At 34.4% G+C, this 20,359-nt stretch overlaps 1 protein-coding gene across 1 annotated transcript; it reads right to left on the reverse strand.

The window, feature by feature from the left end:
* Positions 1–3,563: 3,563 nt before the first annotated feature.
* On the reverse strand, positions 3,564–20,359 carry LOC101257283 (uncharacterized). Its single transcript, XM_010325542.4, has 11 exons — positions 19,978–20,359; positions 8,411–9,512; positions 8,144–8,319; positions 6,936–7,007; positions 6,655–6,744; positions 5,101–5,143; positions 4,852–4,958; positions 4,658–4,762; positions 4,352–4,551; positions 4,176–4,245; positions 3,564–3,940 (listed from the first exon to the last, which is right to left on the reverse strand). The coding sequence occupies exons 3-11, from the start codon at positions 8,309–8,311 to the stop codon at positions 3,773–3,775; spliced, it is 1,023 nt and encodes a 340-aa protein (XP_010323844.1). The 5' UTR covers positions 8,312–8,319; positions 8,411–9,512; positions 19,978–20,359; the 3' UTR covers positions 3,564–3,772.

The following is a 20,359-nucleotide window of genomic DNA, read 5'->3' on the forward strand; positions in this document are numbered from 1 at the left end:
TTATTTCTAATTTTTTAGAAGTTTTGCACAAGTTAGCATTGAATTATACATGTGCAATGTACGTGTCCAAAACTAATTTTCAAATACGAAGTTCAATTAAGGTCATGTTGAATTCTACATCACGCCAATTTTGGGTAAATATGACATATTTTCTAATATTATAAAAAGAGAAAACTAATCATATCATCATAAATTGTATAAAGACCACTAATAAAAGTTCGCTCATTGTGAAATCTAATATCCATTAAAAAACATCACGAAAAAATCAATGATCGATGAGTGTTTTTGCTTTTCTATCTCACTCATCAAACAACTATCAAGTACTAGACAACAACATAAAACAAACATATATAAAAAATTAACTTATCAAATAGACATATGATAAATAGTTTACAAATTAAATGTGTCATATACCTTGTAGAGGCGATGCATGACCTCTTCATTAAGACTAACATTATAGATTAATAGCACCAATTGATTTGAAGTGAGAGCACCTAGGTGAGTATTTTTCTATGATGACGATGATCCCAATGTTGATTCAGAAAACGTCTCATAAAAAAATTATTTGCTTAAAAAATCTTGATAGAATATGTGCCTTCACTTATCAGTCAATGAACCAGGTCCCTTGACACACTAACAAGAATGAACAGAAAGTAAATGCAATTTAAACAACACAACGATTTTACGTGGAAACCTCCTTGCTTAAGGGAGTAAAACCACGACTGGTCTCACAGGATTTTCAATCGTTTTCACTAATCTTCACAAGCAAAAGTGAAACCCGATTACAACAAATGTGAGAAGAAGTTTTTAATCTCACGTTGAAGCAATAATCTATATTGCTTGATAAGCCTAAGTAGAAGTAAATCTATCCACTAAGATATCTCACCTAAACAACTTAGAATTTCAATACCACCCACTGATTCCTTTATATATTCAGGAATAGTTTACGATGTTAGACCAAGAGAATATATTCTTAAACAACTACGCTAAATTCTCCAGAGATTTCAGTTGTTGTCTGAATAATTCTGCTGTTTGATTTTCGATAGCCTTTGCAAGTGTTCTTCAAAAATGCTTTATCAAGTTGCAAAAACTAAGGAATAATGTTTAGGAAAGTGACTTTTATATGGACAAGTCACTTTCCTTAAGCTCTTTGCCATTGGTCGGAGAAGTATGACTTTCTGACGTCGTTGGGAAATGTGCACCCACTTTCTGTACCTTTTCCAGCTGGCAGTCAATCGGCTAGTCACAATGGGAACCTGGTACCTTTACTAGGTCCCTGAGTTTGTTTCATCTTCAAAACTCAAGTAAGAAACCTGGTACCTTTACAAGGTCCCTGAGTTTGTCAAATCATCAAAACTGCAAATAACAAATCTTCCAAATGAGAAAGTAGACACTAAATATGGTGTATATTTTTATTGCGATTCAATAAATACGACTTATTTTTCTTTATTGAGAGAACAATTAAGGGGATCATAGAAAATTCATTTGAATGAAATTTGTGGTGTGGTTATACTTTATAACGATAATAAATATCGATCGATTGTATTATTCGTGAATTTGAGGATGTATCCTTCTCAAGTGCAATGTACGTGCCAAAATTTGTTTTTCAAATAAAATGTTAAATTGAGGTCATGTTGAATTCTACATCATGCAAATTTTGGGTAAATATGACATATTTTCTTATAATATAGAAAGAAAAAACCAATCATATCATCATAAATTCTATAAAGACCACCAACAAAAGTTCATTCATTATAATGTCCATTTAAAAATCATCATGAATAAAAATCATTAATGATCAATGAACTTTTTTTCCTCTCTATCTCACCCATCAAATGACTATCAAGTACAAGACATCAGTACATAAAAGATATATATATATATATATATATACACACAAAAATAACACTTATATAAAATAGATCCTATAATAAAAAAATATTATTTTAAATGTGCCATGTACCTTGTAGAATTGATTCACAACCTCTGCACAAAGACTAGCATCATTGATTAATAACACCAACTAATTTTGAGTATGAAAAGTGAAAACCGAAGTCAGAAGGATTTTTCTATGGTGGTGATTATACCGATGATCCCAATGTTGATTCAAAAATGGTGACTCGGATAGATTTTTCATTGGAAAGTCTTAAAAAATTATTCTAAAAAATCTTCCAAATGAGAAAGAAAATACTAAAATGACGTGTTTGATTTTAGTGAAAGACAAAGGGCAATTGTTTGCTTACCTTTAAAAGAAATTGAAGAAGGAGATAAAGAAATTTAGTTATATTTATGGTATCGCCTTCGTTTACATGATAGAGCTCAAAATCCTCAAGAAAGATGACGACGATACAATTGAGAGAGTTCAAAGAACAATGATTCAGTATTAAAGAAGAATAATAATATACTTTGAGAAATTTTTCGGAGTAAACAAAGAAAAGAAAGATTTAGCCTTTCAAATTCCAACCACGTGGCTTCGACTGGTTGGGGGTGGGATGACCCGTTTGGACAAACTAACCTTAAGAAAGTTTTTTTTATCTAGGACACGGACATCTCACTATATATTGGGTTGCTCAACATTTCTTTTGGGCTTTCTCAGTTTGATCTCATGTTTTATCAGAAGTTTAGTAGAGGACCAAGCTCAAAATATACCCAAAGTTTCTCAGCCACACGACAACATTATAAAATATCTCATAATATAGTTCTAGAAACATGTGTTGCACGTTCATCTCGAAATATTTCATATAATTTTGTATTTAAAATGACATATATCTATTGGTATTTACTGAAAAAATATGATCATAAGATACATCTTGACAAAACAAATACTAGTATGATTATCATAATTCCATAACAGTTTGAGATAGATATTTGACTTTCAATTAGTACATATATTTTATATGATCTTGAAATATTTTTCCAATAATATGGTGTGTATCTTTATTGTGATTCAATTAATAAAACTTACTTTTTCTTTAATGAGAGAAGAAAGAAGGGGATCATTTAAACTTGATTTGAATGAAATTTGTGTTGTGATTGTACTTTATAACAATAACAATTATTGATCGATTGCACTATTCTTGAATTTGAAAGAGTACCCTTCTCAAGTGCAACGTGTCAAAATTTAATTTTCAAATAAATGTTAAATTAAGGTCATGTTGAATTCTACATCATGCCCATTTTGGGTAAGTATGACATATTTTCTTATAATATAGAAAGAAAAAACTAATCATGTCATCATAAATGCCATATAGACCGCTAACAAAAGTTCATTCATGATGAAATCTAAGTCCATTAAAAGCACATCTCTATCGTGAGCCTCTTGTAGTTCATATAACTGAACGAGTATTTTCTAATTAAGCTTAGGATGCATGTGACATACAATAACTACAACAACGACATACCAAATTTAATCCCACAAATGGGATTTGAGGAGGATGGTGTGTATGCAGATGAGCAGATCTTATCCTGTGAAGGTAGAAAGGTTGCTTCCAATAGACCCTCGTCTCAAATAAAATATAAATATGCCATGAAAGAAAGACATTGACAAAGTTGCAATACGGGAAACTGCTAAGATAACTTCATTTCAGCTGAACAAAACTACCATTCAGTACACACAAAGCAAGTAAAGCAACCATTCAGTACATAACAAAGCAAAGTATCAGTCTTAAGGAGGCTCAAGAAGTTCTCGAGCTTTAACAGTTGAACAGTTAACTTAAAACATATTTTCCCTCTACTGAGGTCATTATTTACTGTCTTTTCCTACAGAACAACTTCACTTCTTTCTCTTTCCCTTACCCTTTGAACTTGATGCAGAACTTGATGCATAACTTGATGCAACCTTCTTTGCAATGCTTTTTCTCTCTTCAATTGGCGGAAAATATAGACATCCATAAATATTGAGATGTAGAACTTGCAACATCCGCGAAGCTTCGTTGTTGTGCTGCAAAGCCATACAAAAGTTTACAGTTATACACATGAAGCTGTAACAGTAGTTGAAAAGATCTATATTTTTTTATCGATACAAAAGAGATTTATCGATGGTCACTAAACTTATTCATTGCAATACTAAAGTCACTATTATTTTCTGTATGAGTAAAGTAACTAACTTTTTGTAACATTAAAGTAACAAGACTAGTTGTTGTAACAGTAAAGGAGAGCGCACAGATGAAACTCACGAGAAGAGTGCGCCTAAAGGTGTTGTCAAATAGCTGAGAAGGAATTTGTCTTATGAATTCATCACCTGGCCTGCATTTTGAAGGTTGATCAAACAATAAATCCAAGAGAGATATAGTTGATACTTAGATAGAAATCGCAATCATGAAACTTGAGCCGCAGGGGCGAGAATGTTTACCCGATGGACCTATATATTTTTGACAGACATACATAACACTGTATCACATATTCTAGATGCAGCAAACAAGGTTTTAGAGAAAGTTTCTCAACCACTCGTCTTAAGACCTGTACTATCGCGAAGAAGCGTTCAGGCGTAGCAGAACAATAGGTCAGTCCACTCTCTTGCTTCAGAATATTCATAACTATGAGAGTTGCAAGCTGTGGAGGTACAACATTCATTTCATATGAGATCCAAGAAACAGAATATCATCACAAACCAGCAAAGTAATTCAGAAACACTATTAATAGAACAGAATGGACTAACCTTCTGTGACTTTTCGTCACATACATCCATGCACTTCAGGCACAAAGGAACCACTTCCGATTTCAAGAAGAAACGAAGGGCATCTGATCCATGTGGATCATCAAACTACACCAGCAAGCAAAATATCTGAATCATGAAGTAGCACTTCCACAAATGAAGAACACATGTGTATATCTCTTCAAATGGACAGATACCTTTGTCAGGTCACTGAGAAAACCCAAGGTAGTGGTCCTCACACACTCCAAATGCTTATCATCTCCACAGGGCTTGAGAAATGGATAGAAATAACATGGTATTTCAGCTGCAAAATGAAATTACTAAAAGAGTTAACTGTTTCTTACACTACAGTAAAAAGAATTCTTTCAGAAACTTGATTCACTCTAACTAGTTATTTCGCGCGTTAAATTCATTTCAATTGGTGTCATTTCTAAAACTGATATTACCTTTTATGAGCCCCCTTCTTGTTTCTGTATTATTAGCCATAACCTGAAGAATATAACCATGAAAATTATATGTTGTGCACACACTTATTGGTCGTCTTACACAAAAAATTGCATTAAAACTCTTTTACTCTTTCTAAGAAAATGTGTCACAGGAACTTAATATGAAGAACATTAATACCACAAGAGTTTTAAGAAATAAAAATAAAAATACTCAGGTAGGTGTGTTTTTGGTATGAGTGGAAACTATTTTTTGGGAAGTATTTTAATTTCTAGTGTTTGGTTTGGTGATTGAAAAGTATTTTTCAAAAAATTGTTTTGTTTTTTTTGTCGGAGTGTAGAAAATACTTTTTAGGAAATCAGAAATTGACCCAAAAAACAAGCTCGATATTTGATCTTGAACTCAACTTTAATATCCAAATTGAGACACGATCCCAACACTCGAACCTGGACACGACCCTAATGATCGATTCAACATCCGACCGCGAGTTCAGACACTAGATAAAATTCTAAATTGGTACATGATCCCGACTCAAGACTTGACTTCCGAACCTGGACCTGACAAGAAACCCAACTTGCAAATCGACATCTGACTCAAACATATGGCCATAATGATCGATTAGGGATCCAACCTCGTCTCTTAAACGTGAGACCCAACTCCGACACCCGATTTGGAACCCCATCTCGACACCTAGCTCGGAACTCAACCCCTACACCCGACCCAAATTTGATATCAAATCCTGATTCGAGACTAGACACCCAAATTAATTAGGATCCGACCACAAAACACGATCCGACTTTGGATCGACTTTCAAATCAAGACTTGATCCCAACTTTTGACTCGGGATCCAACATTCGAACTGGGATTTGATATCGATACCTGATCCATTACCCAACTTCCAAATCGACATTTGACCCCGATGATCGATTTGAAACCCAGCCTCGACTCTTGACCTAGGATCCAACTCCAACACCTGACTATGAATCCCACCCTAAAACTTAGCTCGAGACTCAACTTCGACACACAAAGTCAAATTTTGATTGAAGACCCGACACCCAAATTGGGATTTGACCCCGACCCAATTCGAGACCATAGAGTTGGATCTCAAATAAAGGTCGAGAGTCAGTTTTCAAATCGAGAATCAGATCATATTTCGTATTAGTATCGGAATTCAGTACCTAAGACTTGAGTTACGGTGGAAAGTTGAGGTGGGAGGTTGAATAAGTTTAAGAAAATGTTTCTTTACTTTTTGGAGGTAAGTTATTTTTCTTAAATTTGAGAAAAAATGTTAATTCGAAAAACATTTAGGAACCGTTTGGTAAAGTGTATAAAAAATAATGTTCAATAGAGTGTGTCCTTAGTAATGCTTGGATTAGTTATGCATACATTATTTCCTACATGTAACAAGTTTTGTGTAATTTACTAGTACATTGATCATCTCGTGGTTATTGAGAACGAATAAAATGAGGTGGTTCTGTTTCTCAATCATTCTAACCTTTTTTTGTTACTTCAATAGAATAAATTTATAACACACTATTTGATGGTATATTACTGACCTGAAACAAAGCAATAGCACAACAAACTCGAGTTGCTTCCCTTATAGATAGCGTTGAGGGTGAAAACTTCTTATACACAGACAGGACTTCCTGAAATTCATAAGAAATATTATTACGGTCACATTGACGACTTCTTGGACATCAAAATGCGAGTGTTTTATATGTTTCCGATTATATTTCACATAACTTAATACCTTAAATTTTTAAATGAGAGGTCTCTAAAAATTCAATTTAAGATTATCCAACAGAATATAAAACTGCAAAAATTAAAAGAGGTATACCAGCAAAAGCATGTAAACTGTGTTGAAGTTATTCCACAGCAGCAGAGCTAGATTTTTGCATGAATCTTTCTTCTGAAATATATAAAAGTCACCAACTCAGAATATGTCAATTACTAGCACTTTTAGAAGATTAAAAAAGGACTAAATTTGTTTTGCCAAATGCTTAAAATGGGAAGTGTTGTTTGTCAAAAATGCTTATCAATACTTTTGAAGTGTAACAATTTATGTTTAACTATTTATATGAAAATTATTCATGATAACATTAGGGCAACAATTTGTGCTTTAACTTATAAGTTCAAAAGTGTTCTTTTTCAATATAAAAAAAATGGGTCCTCAAATTGGTTATTCGTGCACTTCCTCTCAAATAAAATTTGGTTGTGATGTCAACCTAACACAAATCAGTAGTTAGATTAAGATATTTCTAAGATGGTCACTCAATTAAGTTTTTTTAGGAGAAGGTCAACTTTCTTTTATATCCGCAGTAAAGTGATTTTGTTGACTTTCAATAAGTACATACATTTTGTATGATCTTGAATCAAGAAAACATTCGTTACATTATTTTTTCCTAAAAACATGGTGTATATTTTAATTATAATTCAATAAATAAGAATTAATTTTTCTTAAATGAGAGAAGAATGAAGGGGATCAGTTAAACTTCATCTGAATGAAATTTGGGGTGTGATTGTACTTTATAACGGTAATAAATATCGATTGATTGTACTATTCATAAATTTGAGAATGCATCCTTCCCTTTGATCAATTTTGTCCAATGCATCACATAATTATTCGAATATTATTTCTAATGTTTTAAGAAGTTTGCACTAATCGAATTATACACGTGCAACGTACGTGTCAAAATTTGATTTTTGAATAAAATGTTAAATTGGGGTCATGTTGAATTTACATCATGCCCATTTTGGGTAAATATGACATATTTTCTTAAGATATTGAAAGAGAAACTAATCATATCATCATAATTTCTATAAAGACCACTAACAAAAGTTCATTCATTGTGAAATCTAATGTCCAATTAAAAAATCACGAAAAAAATCAAATATCAATGATTTTGTTTGCCTTTCTATCTCACCCATCGAAAAACTATCCAGTAGAAAACAACAATATATAACAACCATAAATACAAAAATTAACACTTACATAAAATAGATCATATAACAAAAAGTACTGTAAAAATTAAATGTGTCATATACCTCGTAGAGGTGATGCATGACCTCTCCACGAAGACTATCATCATCGATCAATAGCACCAACTGATTTGGAGTGAGAGCACCCAAGTCATTAGGAATTTTTTGTGATGGAGATGATGACGAAGATCCCAATGTTGATTCAAAAAATGGTGACTCTGGTAGATTCTCCATTGAAAAGTCTAACAAAAAAATTATTTGTTTAAATGATCTTCCAACTGAGAAAGAAGACACTAAAATGACGCGTTTGACAGTGAGTAATTGTTTGTTTACCTTTAAGAGAAATTGAAGTCGGACATTGACAAATGTAGTTATATTTGTAGCTTCGCGTTTGTTGACATGATGTAGATAATGATATCCTCAAGAAAGATGACGTTGAACAATTGAGAGAGTTGAAGTTAAGAAGATGAGTAGAGTAACGCCTTTGGAAGTTTTTCGGAGTAAGCAAAGTGAAAGTTGCCTTTGCCTTTCAAATGCCAACCACGTGGCTTTGGCCGGGTTTGATTGGAAGACCCGTTTTGACAAACTATCTTGGGCCTCCCACCATTTGTTTTGGGCTTTCTTAGTTTGTTCTCATAATATAAATGATACTTCATAAATAGGATTCCTTTTACACTCTTATAGAATAAATTTTCATATGTGATTTTTGTCCAAAAATAAAAGATATGAGTTTTTTTAGTAGAACTACAACTACCCTTCCACTAAGGCCTAGACATCCCTGACATGTAGATATGAAAACTATCTTGGCATGATCGTCAAAAACAACATTTTATGAAGACAACAAAATAATCCCCAAAATGACATTAAAATCAATCATGTCAAATATAAATAAGATTTTCAAGATTTTATACCCCATAAAAGTCATCACACAAAAATAATAGACTCTATCAACAATCACAAAATCACCCAAAGGAGTAGAAATATGAATTAGAATATCAAGTGATTCACAAATCATACTCAAACCCACAACAAAATAAATGGGCATGTATGAAATGGTGCAATCAGGGTTAAATAAGGATGTATACATTCAATCATAGACTACAATAATACCTATGGTCACTATATCAAATACTTCTGCCTCACTGTACCAATAAAAACCATAGAAGTGAGTCTGACCACCTGCCTACGAATTGTCTCAACTGGGCTAAGTATTGCTAGCCTGACCATCATCTCGAATAGGATAGATAACATCCCTATCTGTTGTATACCCACCCCATCCAAATTGAGGATGATATCTAACATACGAGTTGTTGGAACAAAGGCTCGAAAAGCATGTTACTGAACTACCTACTTACCATGTCTATATTTGGGGCATAACAGGAGGCTCTCCTCAAGATGTTTTGATGATTCCTCACTCGTGTAGGGACCCGGTCCTCTGTAGAATATGAAGAACCAACTTTATCAGCGAAAAGTACAACTAGTTGTAAAAAGTTGTCTGTGACCGAGAAAAATGTGAGGAGCAGAGTACTTCACCAATCACAACTGACTAGGTTGTTTTTGTTTGATGGATAAAAAATCATGAGGATATATATATCAAACATAATACAACATAGCAACTCATTTATTTAAAAGGAACACCATACCAACAAACATCAAAACAATAAGATATTGATCAAAGGGCTTTCAGTTCTTTTTGTTATTTGCTGTTTTCATATTTTCTTGTAATTGTTATAAAAATGTAAGATTTTTTTCGAACGTGATAGAAATGTTTCAAACCTTGGGTGTTTCATTTGAAAGGCTTTAGTTACGAGTAACTTAGGTTCTTATTAAGTAGTGTTGTATCTGCTCGTTCTCAGCTAAGTAATATGGTGTATTACTTAGTGAAGAGGCTAGAAGGTTAGTATCTTATTTTGTAACCGACTTTTACTTTTGCTTGTTGAAGATAAGTGAAAAGTGATTGTTGAAAAGTCCTGTTGAGAACAGGTTGTGGTTTTACTCTCTTGAGTAAGGAGGTTTCCACGTAAAAGTGATTGTCTCTTTTACTTTCTGTTTTGTGCTTTATTAAATGTACAATATTGTTAAGGGGACCAGTTCCCATCTAATATAAGTGGACACATACATTCCAACAAGTGGTATCAGAGCTTTACTTTTCCCTTTTGCTAACACCAAGAAAAGAAAGATCCTGAAGGAATGGCTGCTCCACCAAATTTGGAGGAAGGACAATCATCAACAAGACCACCTCGTTTCAATGGTCAATTCTATGAGTGGTGGAAAAATCGAATGCATTACTACATTAATGCAGAGGATTCAGAGTTGTGAGATGTTATCCTGGATTGTCCTTATGTTTCGATGAAAGAGGTGAAGGATGGAAGTCTCACCACTTTCGTGGTTAAGACCAAAAAGGATTTTACTGAGATTGATTTAAAAAAGTATGAAAAGAACTACAAGGCAAAAAAAATCCTAGTCTGTGGTATTGGTGTTGATGAATATAACAGAATCTCAGCTTGTGAATCGGCAAAAAAGATTTGGGATTGCCTTCAAACTACTCATGAAGGAACTAAGAAGGTGAAGGAATCAAAGGTGTACATGCTAACTACTCAATATGAAAACTTTTTGATGAAGGATGGTGAAACTATATTTGAAATGAATCTCGTTTTACTGCCATCATAGATGAGCTTAGAGGTCTAGGAGAACCTATACCTATGTTCAAGCAAGTTCCAAAAAATTCTCAAGATTCTTCCAAAATCTTGGGAAATAAAGGTGGATGCAATTACTGAGGCAAAAGATCTAACGACCTTGCCTATGGATGAGGTTATTGGAAATCTGCAGACCGATGAGTTGAACAGGAAGCAAGGAGAAACTAGGAAGGAGTCAAACAAAGAAAAGAATATTTCTTTGAAATTTTCACAAAGCGAGATGACTGAAGAAGAAGCTAAGATGATATACATGACAAAAAGGTTCCAAAATATTGTCAAAAAAAATGGGCTTCCAAAAGAAATGAACAACCAGCATAGTGGCAGCAACTAATGACTTATGTCACAAATGTGGTAAGCCAGATCACTTTATGAGAGACTGTCCAAGTCAAAAACAAGAATCTCATGAAGTGAGATATTGTTAGAAGGAACTGGTCCCAACAACTTTCGAAGGAAAGCACATGCTAATCAGATGGTAAAAAGGGCCTTTGCTATATGGGATGATGATTGAAGTGAGTCCGGGGAAGAAGTTGAGGAGCACGAAGATGTTTCTATGATGGACATTGAAGATAATGAAAGCATCTTCAACTCAATCTTCTCATTAATGCAAGATCAGATGACGGGGATGATGCACTTGAGGTAAATTTTTTGAATGAAAAGATGATCTGGGAAATCTCTCTACTGAAAGTCTAAGGAAACTTGCTACTTTACTAATTGATTTTGTAGATGAGCGATCTACTGAAAACTTAATGCTGACTGAAAAATTAAGTTTATTTCAAAATGAAAATGCATCTTTTCTAACACAGATTTTTGAAATAGGTAGAAGAATAGGGATACTGGAGTCTAACAGAAGAAGAGCTTAGTACCTCTAAACATGATAAAAGAAAACTTAGCATTTATGAGGAAGAATTGGAGGATAAGCTTAAAATCTCTGAATCTGATTAGTTGCTTCTCTTGAAAATAATTCTTAGCTAAGGAAAGATCTTAAGAAAATCAAAGAAGAGTTAAGTCACTCCCTAAAATGGACCGACTCTTCCAAGATTTTCTCTAATCTCTCTCAGCAAAGTTTAAATGGGAAAAGAGGTCTAGGGAGCAAAAGAATAGAACCACCATATAATCCCAAAGGCACATATGTGTCTGTGGTTTCTAATTTCTTATGTACTCATTGTGGAAGAAGTGTACATGTAAAAGAAAGGTATGATAAATTAAAATATGCTAAGGAAAGGCATGTGAAGTTTGTGAAATTAGAAAGTCGTCAGACTAACAGGGAGCAAGGACCTGGTTCATGTGATGAATCTGTCAGAAATGACAGACCTGTGAAAAATTGTAAAAGGGACATGGTTCTCTTTTTAATTTTAGTAAAAACTTCTCACCTCCTTGGACTGGAAGATTTCTTGTTAAGACTTTTGATAGTTACTAGGAACTCCACATGAAGTGGGTTCCTAAAACTAAGAAGTAATTATTGTGCAGAAGAGAGGAAAGAGTCAGTGCTGGTACATGGATAGTTGATTCTCTAGGCACATGACAGGGGATACCTCAAACTTCCTCTCTTTGGCACACAAGGGTGGTGGTGTTTCCTTTGGTGGTGGAAAGAAAGGTTCTATTCTTTGAATTGGAAAGATAGGAAAGTCTGACAGTAATTCAATCAACAATGTTCATTATGCGGAAGGGATAAAATACAATCGTTTGAGTATATCTCAGATGTGTGACAGAGGAAATGAAGTCAAGTTCATGGCTAATAATTGTTTGGTTACAAACTGCATAACATGGAAGGTAGTGATGTCTGCTACAAGAGTAATAAATATGTACGTAGTAGACCTAGAATCCATTGAAGGATATCACCTTTCATGTCTAAGTGCTCAAATTGATGAATCTAATCTATGGCACAGACGTCTTGGTCATGTAAGTTCTACTCTTCTTCACAAACTTGTGTCAGGGGACCTGGTCCGTAGACTTCCCAAGGTGAAGTTTACAAATGATAAAGTTTGTGATGCTTGTGCGAAGGGCAAACAAACAAAGTCCTCATTCAAGGTAGGAGATTTATTCTTGTTGTTGTGATGATTTTTCCAGGTATACATGGGTGATGTTTCATAGAACAAAGAATGAGACAGCTGGAAAATTGAGTTTTTTTAAATCATAATATTAATTTATTTTTTGAAACTTAGTCATTTTTTTTCTTTTTCTTATATTTTTTCGTAAAACATTATCAATATGTACCTTTTGGTACAATATTAGCCTTTCACGAAAGATTTAAGTAATATACATCGTTATGAGTGGAAGAGCCACATATATTCGAAAAGAGTTAATTAACACCAATTCATGGAAAAAGTATATACACTATGTGTTGTGTTAATCCCTAAATATTATATCAAATGATAAATGACTATTCAAATTCATAATTTGAGTAAATTATCTTAAAATTAACTTTGCAGCAAAATATTCAATTAATAAACCTCATTAATTTCTTCTTACTTAAAAACAAAAGAAGCAATATTCATTTAATGATTGCAATTAAAAGTCAAATAAAGCAACTTCAGTCAAAGTTCAATTGATTCTATTAATAAATATTTACAATCTGTAGTAAACTTTATTCAAGAAATTAGTAACTAACATTAAATATCACTATTTCAATCCATAGTTCACACTCTATTTCTCTATAACCTCCGAAGCATTTCTTGGAAAAACATATACACATATAATTTTAAAATACATCAAATGGAAAATCCAAATATTATTAGAGGAGTAGAATTGTTGGTTTCACCACTTGGTGAAATTCCACAACAAAGAGTTGCCTATTTTTTAGATCCAATTGCTACTTCGGCTTAAGGACAAAATTTGAAACATCCTTCAATCCACTTTCAATCAGAATCTGAGTGTCCATTGAAAGTTAAGTTTCATGGTTGCAATAGATGGAGGGATCAATAAAATAAACGTAAATAATGGGTTGAAACGATGGAGGTTATCCATCGCCCTGTATGGATAGATGCAGGAGTTTACGAAGAGCTAAAAGGTTCAACTTATAGAGTCCATACCGACGAAAATTTAATCTTTGGGTTTGTAGAGAGGTGGTCTTGTGAGACTAACAATTTTATGTTTTCGTGGTGTGTCCCTACTGTTAGTCTTGAAGAGATGATAGTTTCGGGAGGTTTTTTTTTTGGGTGACTATGTTAAGTATCCCCTTCAATCTCCTAATTTGATAGAGATCTTGAGAATGCGAGAAGAGAAATTATCAGATCAAAGACAAATAATCATAGTAGGTGGTTAAATTACTTCATGAATAGTGGTTCAGTGTGATTCAATCACCTACTACGATTATTTTTCTTCGATCTGATAAGTTCTTTTCTCGCATTCTCAAGATACTCTTGAATCTCTACCAACTCATGGGATTGAAAGGGGGGGGGGTAGTTAACTGAGTCACCCAAAACATATCACCCTCCCAAAATCATTATGTCTTCAAGACTAACACTAGCTTCACCCCACGGAAACATAAAACTGTTAGTCTCAAAAGACCGCCTCTCTACCAGCCCAAAGATTAAATTTTTGTTAGTATGGGCTCTATAAGTTGAATCTTTTAGTGCTCTGTAAAATCCTGCAGCTATCCATACAAGGCGATGGATAACCTCTATTGTTTCAACCCATTCTTTCCATTTCTTTTGTTGATCCCTCCATCCATTGCAACCATGAAGCGTGACTTTCAATGGACACTCAGATTCGGATCAAAAGTGGGTTGAAGGAGGTTTCAAATTTGTTCCTTCAGCCGAAGTAGCTATCAGATCTAAAAAACGGGCAAATCTTCATTTTGGAATTCTACCAAGTGGTGAAACTAACAACTGAATTCTTTCAATGATAGTTGGATCTTCCATTTCATATATTTTTAAAATTATATGTATATATGTTTTTCTAAGAAATGCTTCGGAGGTTATATATTAGATAGTGTGAACTATGGATTGAAATAGTTATATTCAATGTTAGTTACTAATGTCTTGAATAAATTTTATCACATATTATAAATATTTTTTAATAGAATCAATTAAACTTTGACTAAAGTTGCCTAATTTGACTTTTTATTGCAATTATTAAATAAATATTGGTAAGAAGGAATTTGGTTGCATTCTCAGCATTCATCTCTACTATTGAGCTTAAAAATATGAAAGAAGTCGTGATGGATGCTGATGGGTTAATCTATATGCAAGGTGAATTCACACAATTTAAGTGAAGCAATGTGTGGTACATGGTCCCAATACCTACTCAAAGAAGCATTATAGAGACCAGGTGGGTGTTCATAAACAAACTGGATGAAAGTGGGGATATCACGAGAAAGAAGTCTAGACTAGTGGTACAAGGGAATAATCAGGAAGAAGGCATAGACTATGACGAGATATTTGCTCCTATTGCTAGGATGGAGTCCATCAGATTCCTCATGGCATTTGCAGTTTTCATGGGTTTCAAGATATTCTACATGGATGTAAAAAGTGTCTTTCTGAAGACAGATCTAAAGGAAGAAGTATACGTTAAACAACCACCTAGATGTAATGATGTCAATATGCCAAATCATGTGTTCAAACTCAACAAATCTTTGTATGGGCTGAAGCAGGCACCTAGGGATTGGTACGAAAAGTGGTCAATTTTTTTTTTGAAGAATGGCTTCAAGAGGGGAAAAATTGAAAACACACTATTTTTTATGAAAAGATATCAAAAATTGCTTATCATCTAAGTGTATGTGGATGATATAATTTTTGGAGCAACCTCTGAACATCTGTGTGAAGAATTTTCCACTCTCATGGGAAATGAATTCGAGATGAGCATGATGGGAGAATTGAACTTCTTCTTGGGTCTGCAGATCATGCAAACATCCAGTGGCACCTCAATTTTTCAAGGGAAGTATACAAAGGAGTGCTAAAGAAGTTTCATATGGTGGATTCTAAGCCTATTTATACCCTCATGGGTATAAAATAAGCAAATGGAGACAAATGAGGTTGATCGTTTAGTGAATAAAACCATGTATAGAGGTATGATTGGATCTCTATTGTATTTGATAGCAAACAGGCCAGACATTGTATTCAACATAGGAATGTGTACTCGGTTCCAAGCATGCCCCTGGGAATCACATCTAAAGGCAACTAAGAGGATCCTTAGGTATGTGCAAAAAATAGGGGACCTGGTTCTTTTTTATCCTGCAGGTATTTTTTTTTGAATTTGTGGGATATGCAAATGCTGATTTTGCAGGATATTAAGTGGATAGGAAGAACACTTCACGATTGGAACATTTCCTTGGTTCCTCACTCATATCTTGGGGAACCAAAAAGCAAAACTCAATAGCTCTCTCAATGGCTGAGGTTGAGTATGTAGTTATTGCTACCTTCTATATCAATAACCTAGCACCTTTATTCTGACCTGGTCCTTGCTCTTAAGTACTCTTTGCTCTTTTTTTTAGGGAGACCTTCCAATGACAAAGTCGTCGGAGTCCAATTCTTGCTGCAAGCGAGAACTTAGTTGTGGAAAGTTTAACTTGTATGGGGAGAAAGTGTTAAATGAAGAACATGACCAAGGTGTGGAAGATTTTCTAGATAGATTTCAATCGATGTTCGACCAAACTCTTGAGATTAGTGAATATCCCTCATTTGATTCCACTAACACTGATGATGATAACTGTCCCCTCAAGTGGATGGATGGTTCCCACATCCACAAAAGAAAAGGAGAAGGTAGTTGAAGATTCACCTAAAAGGAGACCTTCCACCAGAGCAGTTACTCAAAACCTCATTGATGATGCCATGAAATCCAACGAGGTAATCTAGTGTGGCAATTTTCGAAGTGCCTGCTGAAAATGTAGTGGAGGTTTTTGGAGAAGGTTCTGACGAGGAGTGTGTGTGAAGCTTCTGTTGATAAAAAGCACAAATCATCTAATAAGGTGAGTAAGGAAAAAATCTAAAGAAAACCTAAGACTTGTGCGGAAAAGGGTTGTATTGGATAAGAGAAAAGGAAAGGATTAACAAAAGAAGAGGGAGACATCAAAGATGAAGAGAGAAACTTCTCTGGTTGACCAACAAATATCTGAAGAAAGACCTGGTTCCAAATGGAATCTAGAAGACCAAACAGAAAAACAGAGAGACCATCTTCAATAATTTGCATTTGAGGAAGGTTCTGGGGTGGAAGGGTGTTCGATAAGGATATCATTCACAAACCAGGGATGGACTCACTGTATGATCTTTTGGAGATTCAATCTTGGAGCCACCTTATTAAGACCAAAATCTAATGCTTTATGAGGAAGAATGCGAGAGTTCTATTACAACATTAATATTTTAGAAGATGGAAGCATTAGCACTAGGGTGAGCAATCATAGTCTGAAGTTGGATGATGACTTGCTTAGGAATATTTTAGGAGTACCCAGGGGTAGGATCAAGTCCGTTGCTGGAAAAACATGCAGTGTAGAATTTTTGAAGGAATTCTCAAAGATTCCTAATGCTCGTTGTGCTGGATTTCAGAAGAAGATCATGAAAGGTGAGTATCAGTTGGTCTTCGAATTTGTCAACAAAGTTCTTCTTCCTTGAATGGAAAAAAGGACTGTGACCTCTGCAAGTGATCTATTCATCATGGAGTCACTATGCAAGTTTGAACCTTTGGATCTTTTTGCTCTAATGATGGAACACATGTACAAAACAGTAATAAAACACAAGGGAAAACATGGCATGAGTTGTGGATACTTTTCGATGAAGGTGTTTCACCATTTCATCATCCTTGTTGGAGCATGTAAAATTGGTAATGCCAAACAAACGTTCACCCTAAGCACTTTGGTTGAATGTGAGTGTATTAAAGGGAAGAGGAATCCATTGAGTAAGGTATCTCAGTTGATTAAGAAGCAGGACCAATTGAAGAATGAATTGGTTGTGATGACTGTGCTAGTGATCAACATGGAGGCTGAAATTGCTCAACTTAAATGAATTGATTCTTAGTTTTCAGTTTAACTTAAATGTATTGACTGCTAATTTTGTTATGCTTATGAAATGGAATCCTATTTTGTTTTGGCTAAATTCTCTTTCTTTCTATCTTAATAACTATGTTGGTGTTGTCCTTGACTGTGGTCTCACTTATCAATCTTACCTCTTTTGTTTCTTTACTACACTATTTTTTTATGATGCCAAAAAGGGGAATAAATTGGGGGGTCTTCAGATGATGTTAAGGTTGATGTGAGCGATAGGAGGATGAAAAGATAAATAAGGAGCCTGTCTACTTAACAAGGGGAAGAAAATGCATACACCCGTATATGATTTGTCATCATCAAAAAGGGACAAAAATGTTATTTGTAGTTATGCTAAACCCAGGGAACTTGTGAATGGAACTGGTCCATGGTATTATAAAGTTCTCTCTACTTTAAGGTTGTAAAAGGTACAAGTGGTTGGTGCACGGTCTCCAACTGATGACTTGATAAAACTAGGGACCTTGAGAAGGTAACTGCCGTGGTGCGACATACACCGCGAGGTTGGAAGAAGTACAAGTGGTTAGTTCATAATCTCAAAATGTGGCAGAAAGTGCAGAGACCTCGACCAATGGCGTTGTCTTGAAGGTTGTGACTATTCTACATTAACCTAATTTCCAATAGTTAAAATCTTAGTTTTTTCAACTTGAAAAAACTTTCAAGAACTTTTGCAAAGGCTAACCGAAAAGTGAAGATTCATCCTCAAGATCAAACTCGAACCAATAGAGCTGCCAGCTTAGTGGTCTTAGGATTTTTTCTTCTGAACATATCTTGTAAATCTGATCCTCAATCTATAAAGGAATCAGATAGTTGTTTGGTGCTACATTTTAAATTAGTTAGAGTTAACTGTTTAGTGGGCAGTGTTGTATCTGTCTAGGGAAAATCTAAATAATCTAGAGTTAGGTGTTTTAGTTGGCGGTGTTGTATCCGCTTTATAAAGTCTAAGTTATCTAGGGGAAATAGCTTAGTGGGAGGTGTTGTATCCGCTTAGGCTCTTCAAGTAATAGCTAGATTACTTGTTCGTGAGAATAATAACTTTTTCGCACATTGGTTTTAACTGGGTTCATTTTTGCTTGATAAGATTAGTGAAGCAGTTGAAAATCTTGCACAACAGTTCGTGGTTTTACTCCTTGAGCAAGAAGGTTTTCACGTAAACTATTTGTCTTGTGTTATTATTGTTATTTACTTTACAATATCTGTCGGTCGCAGTGAAGGAACCTGGTCCGTTAACTGGTAGTGGACGCATACATTCTATCACACTTGTTTTTATAATCATGAAATTAAGAGTTATAGATTACCTAAGTGGAGTGATTAAATCAATCAATTGCCTATGCAAATAATACTATTATTTTTACTAAGGTTGATAAAAGATCTTTATAATTAATAATGTAAACTCTTACTCTATATGAATCTCAGTCTGGTCAACTGATAAATAAAGGAAATAGGTTTTTTATATGTTTAGTAAGGTTGCTCATTCTGTGGTTCAAGAAATGAAGGATATTACTGATTTTCTTAGAGATAGATTTCCTAAGATGTATTTAGGATGTCCTATTATCTAGACATGCTAAAAAGAAGAAGGTTCATTTCTCTGAACCCATAAAAAAGATAAGGACAAACTACGAGTTTGGAAAAGGAAGTAACTCTCTTTTGGAGGTAGGGTAGTGTTAATTAATTGTGTTCAAAGTACCCGCATATACCAATTATTGTCTCATGAGCCTTCAAAATGTGTTATACATGATATTCACAAAATATTGGCAAAGTTCTTATGGAATTTCAAGGAAGAGAGCAGAGATACACATTGGATTGGATGGAATGATATTTGTCTCCCTAATTAAAGCAGAAAGCAGTCTGGGTTTCGAATCTCTACTTGATATTTCCAAGGCTTTATTTGCTAAATTGTGGTAAAATTTTAGGAATCACTTTTCTCTTTGGTTTAATTTTTGTGGAAAAAGTATTGCAAGAGACATAGTCCTCAGATAGTGGAATGGAGAGGGGTTCCAAGTCTGGAAGTTGATGTTAATATCTAGGAACTATATATAGAGATACTTCTACATACAGAGGCTCTACCACAAATGCAGATAATACAAGCCGATACGTAGAGAATGACATGAACAACAACAAGGACACAAATTCAGGACAAGTATACAATAACAAGAAATTAAAATCACTTTAGAGCTCTATAAAGTGTGTCAATATGTTATTTTATGGTATAAAATCCAGATTAGGGTTCTTACCTCTCTAGATCTAAAATCATATGGGGTGGTATCACTTTCGTTGGAGCTCATCTCGTGTAAGAGCGATGAAATACAGAGGAAGATGCTCTAAAATTGATGATGACCTGAAATTGACCTCTAAACGAATCTTTCCATAGAGTGATTTGTGTGAGGTTTTCAACATCTTGCAGATCTATCTCAGCTAAGATTTTCACTCATTAATTTGAAGAGGTCTTCCTAGGTGCTGCTTTATGGCGATAGTGAAAGATTTTGACGTATAAGTGATTTTTCTGAGAAGTTGGATGCGTTGAAGATTTAAGCTATGCCTAGTGGATGCGTGAGGGCGATCAATTGGCCGGCTTTCCATCGGAGAAGACGAAGCTTTATCCGGAGATTTGAGGAA

This window comes from Solanum lycopersicum, chromosome 7, assembly GCF_036512215.1.
Source record: "Solanum lycopersicum chromosome 7, SLM_r2.1".
In the NCBI taxonomy this organism is placed as follows: Eukaryota; Viridiplantae; Streptophyta; class Magnoliopsida; order Solanales; family Solanaceae; genus Solanum; species Solanum lycopersicum.

Coding starts and splice junctions, on each gene's coding strand:
- LOC101257283 (XM_010325542.4), bottom strand. CDS start 8,311: ATGGAGAATCTACCAGAGTCACCATTTTTTGAATCAACATTGGGATCT. Junction 4,763..4,851: donor TTCTCAGTGACCTGACAAAG/GTATCTGTCCAT, acceptor TTGCTGGTGTAG/TTTGATGATCCACATGGATC. Junction 4,246..4,351: donor AAAATATATAGGTCCATCGG/GTAAACATTCTC, acceptor TTCAAAATGCAG/GCCAGGTGATGAATTCATAA.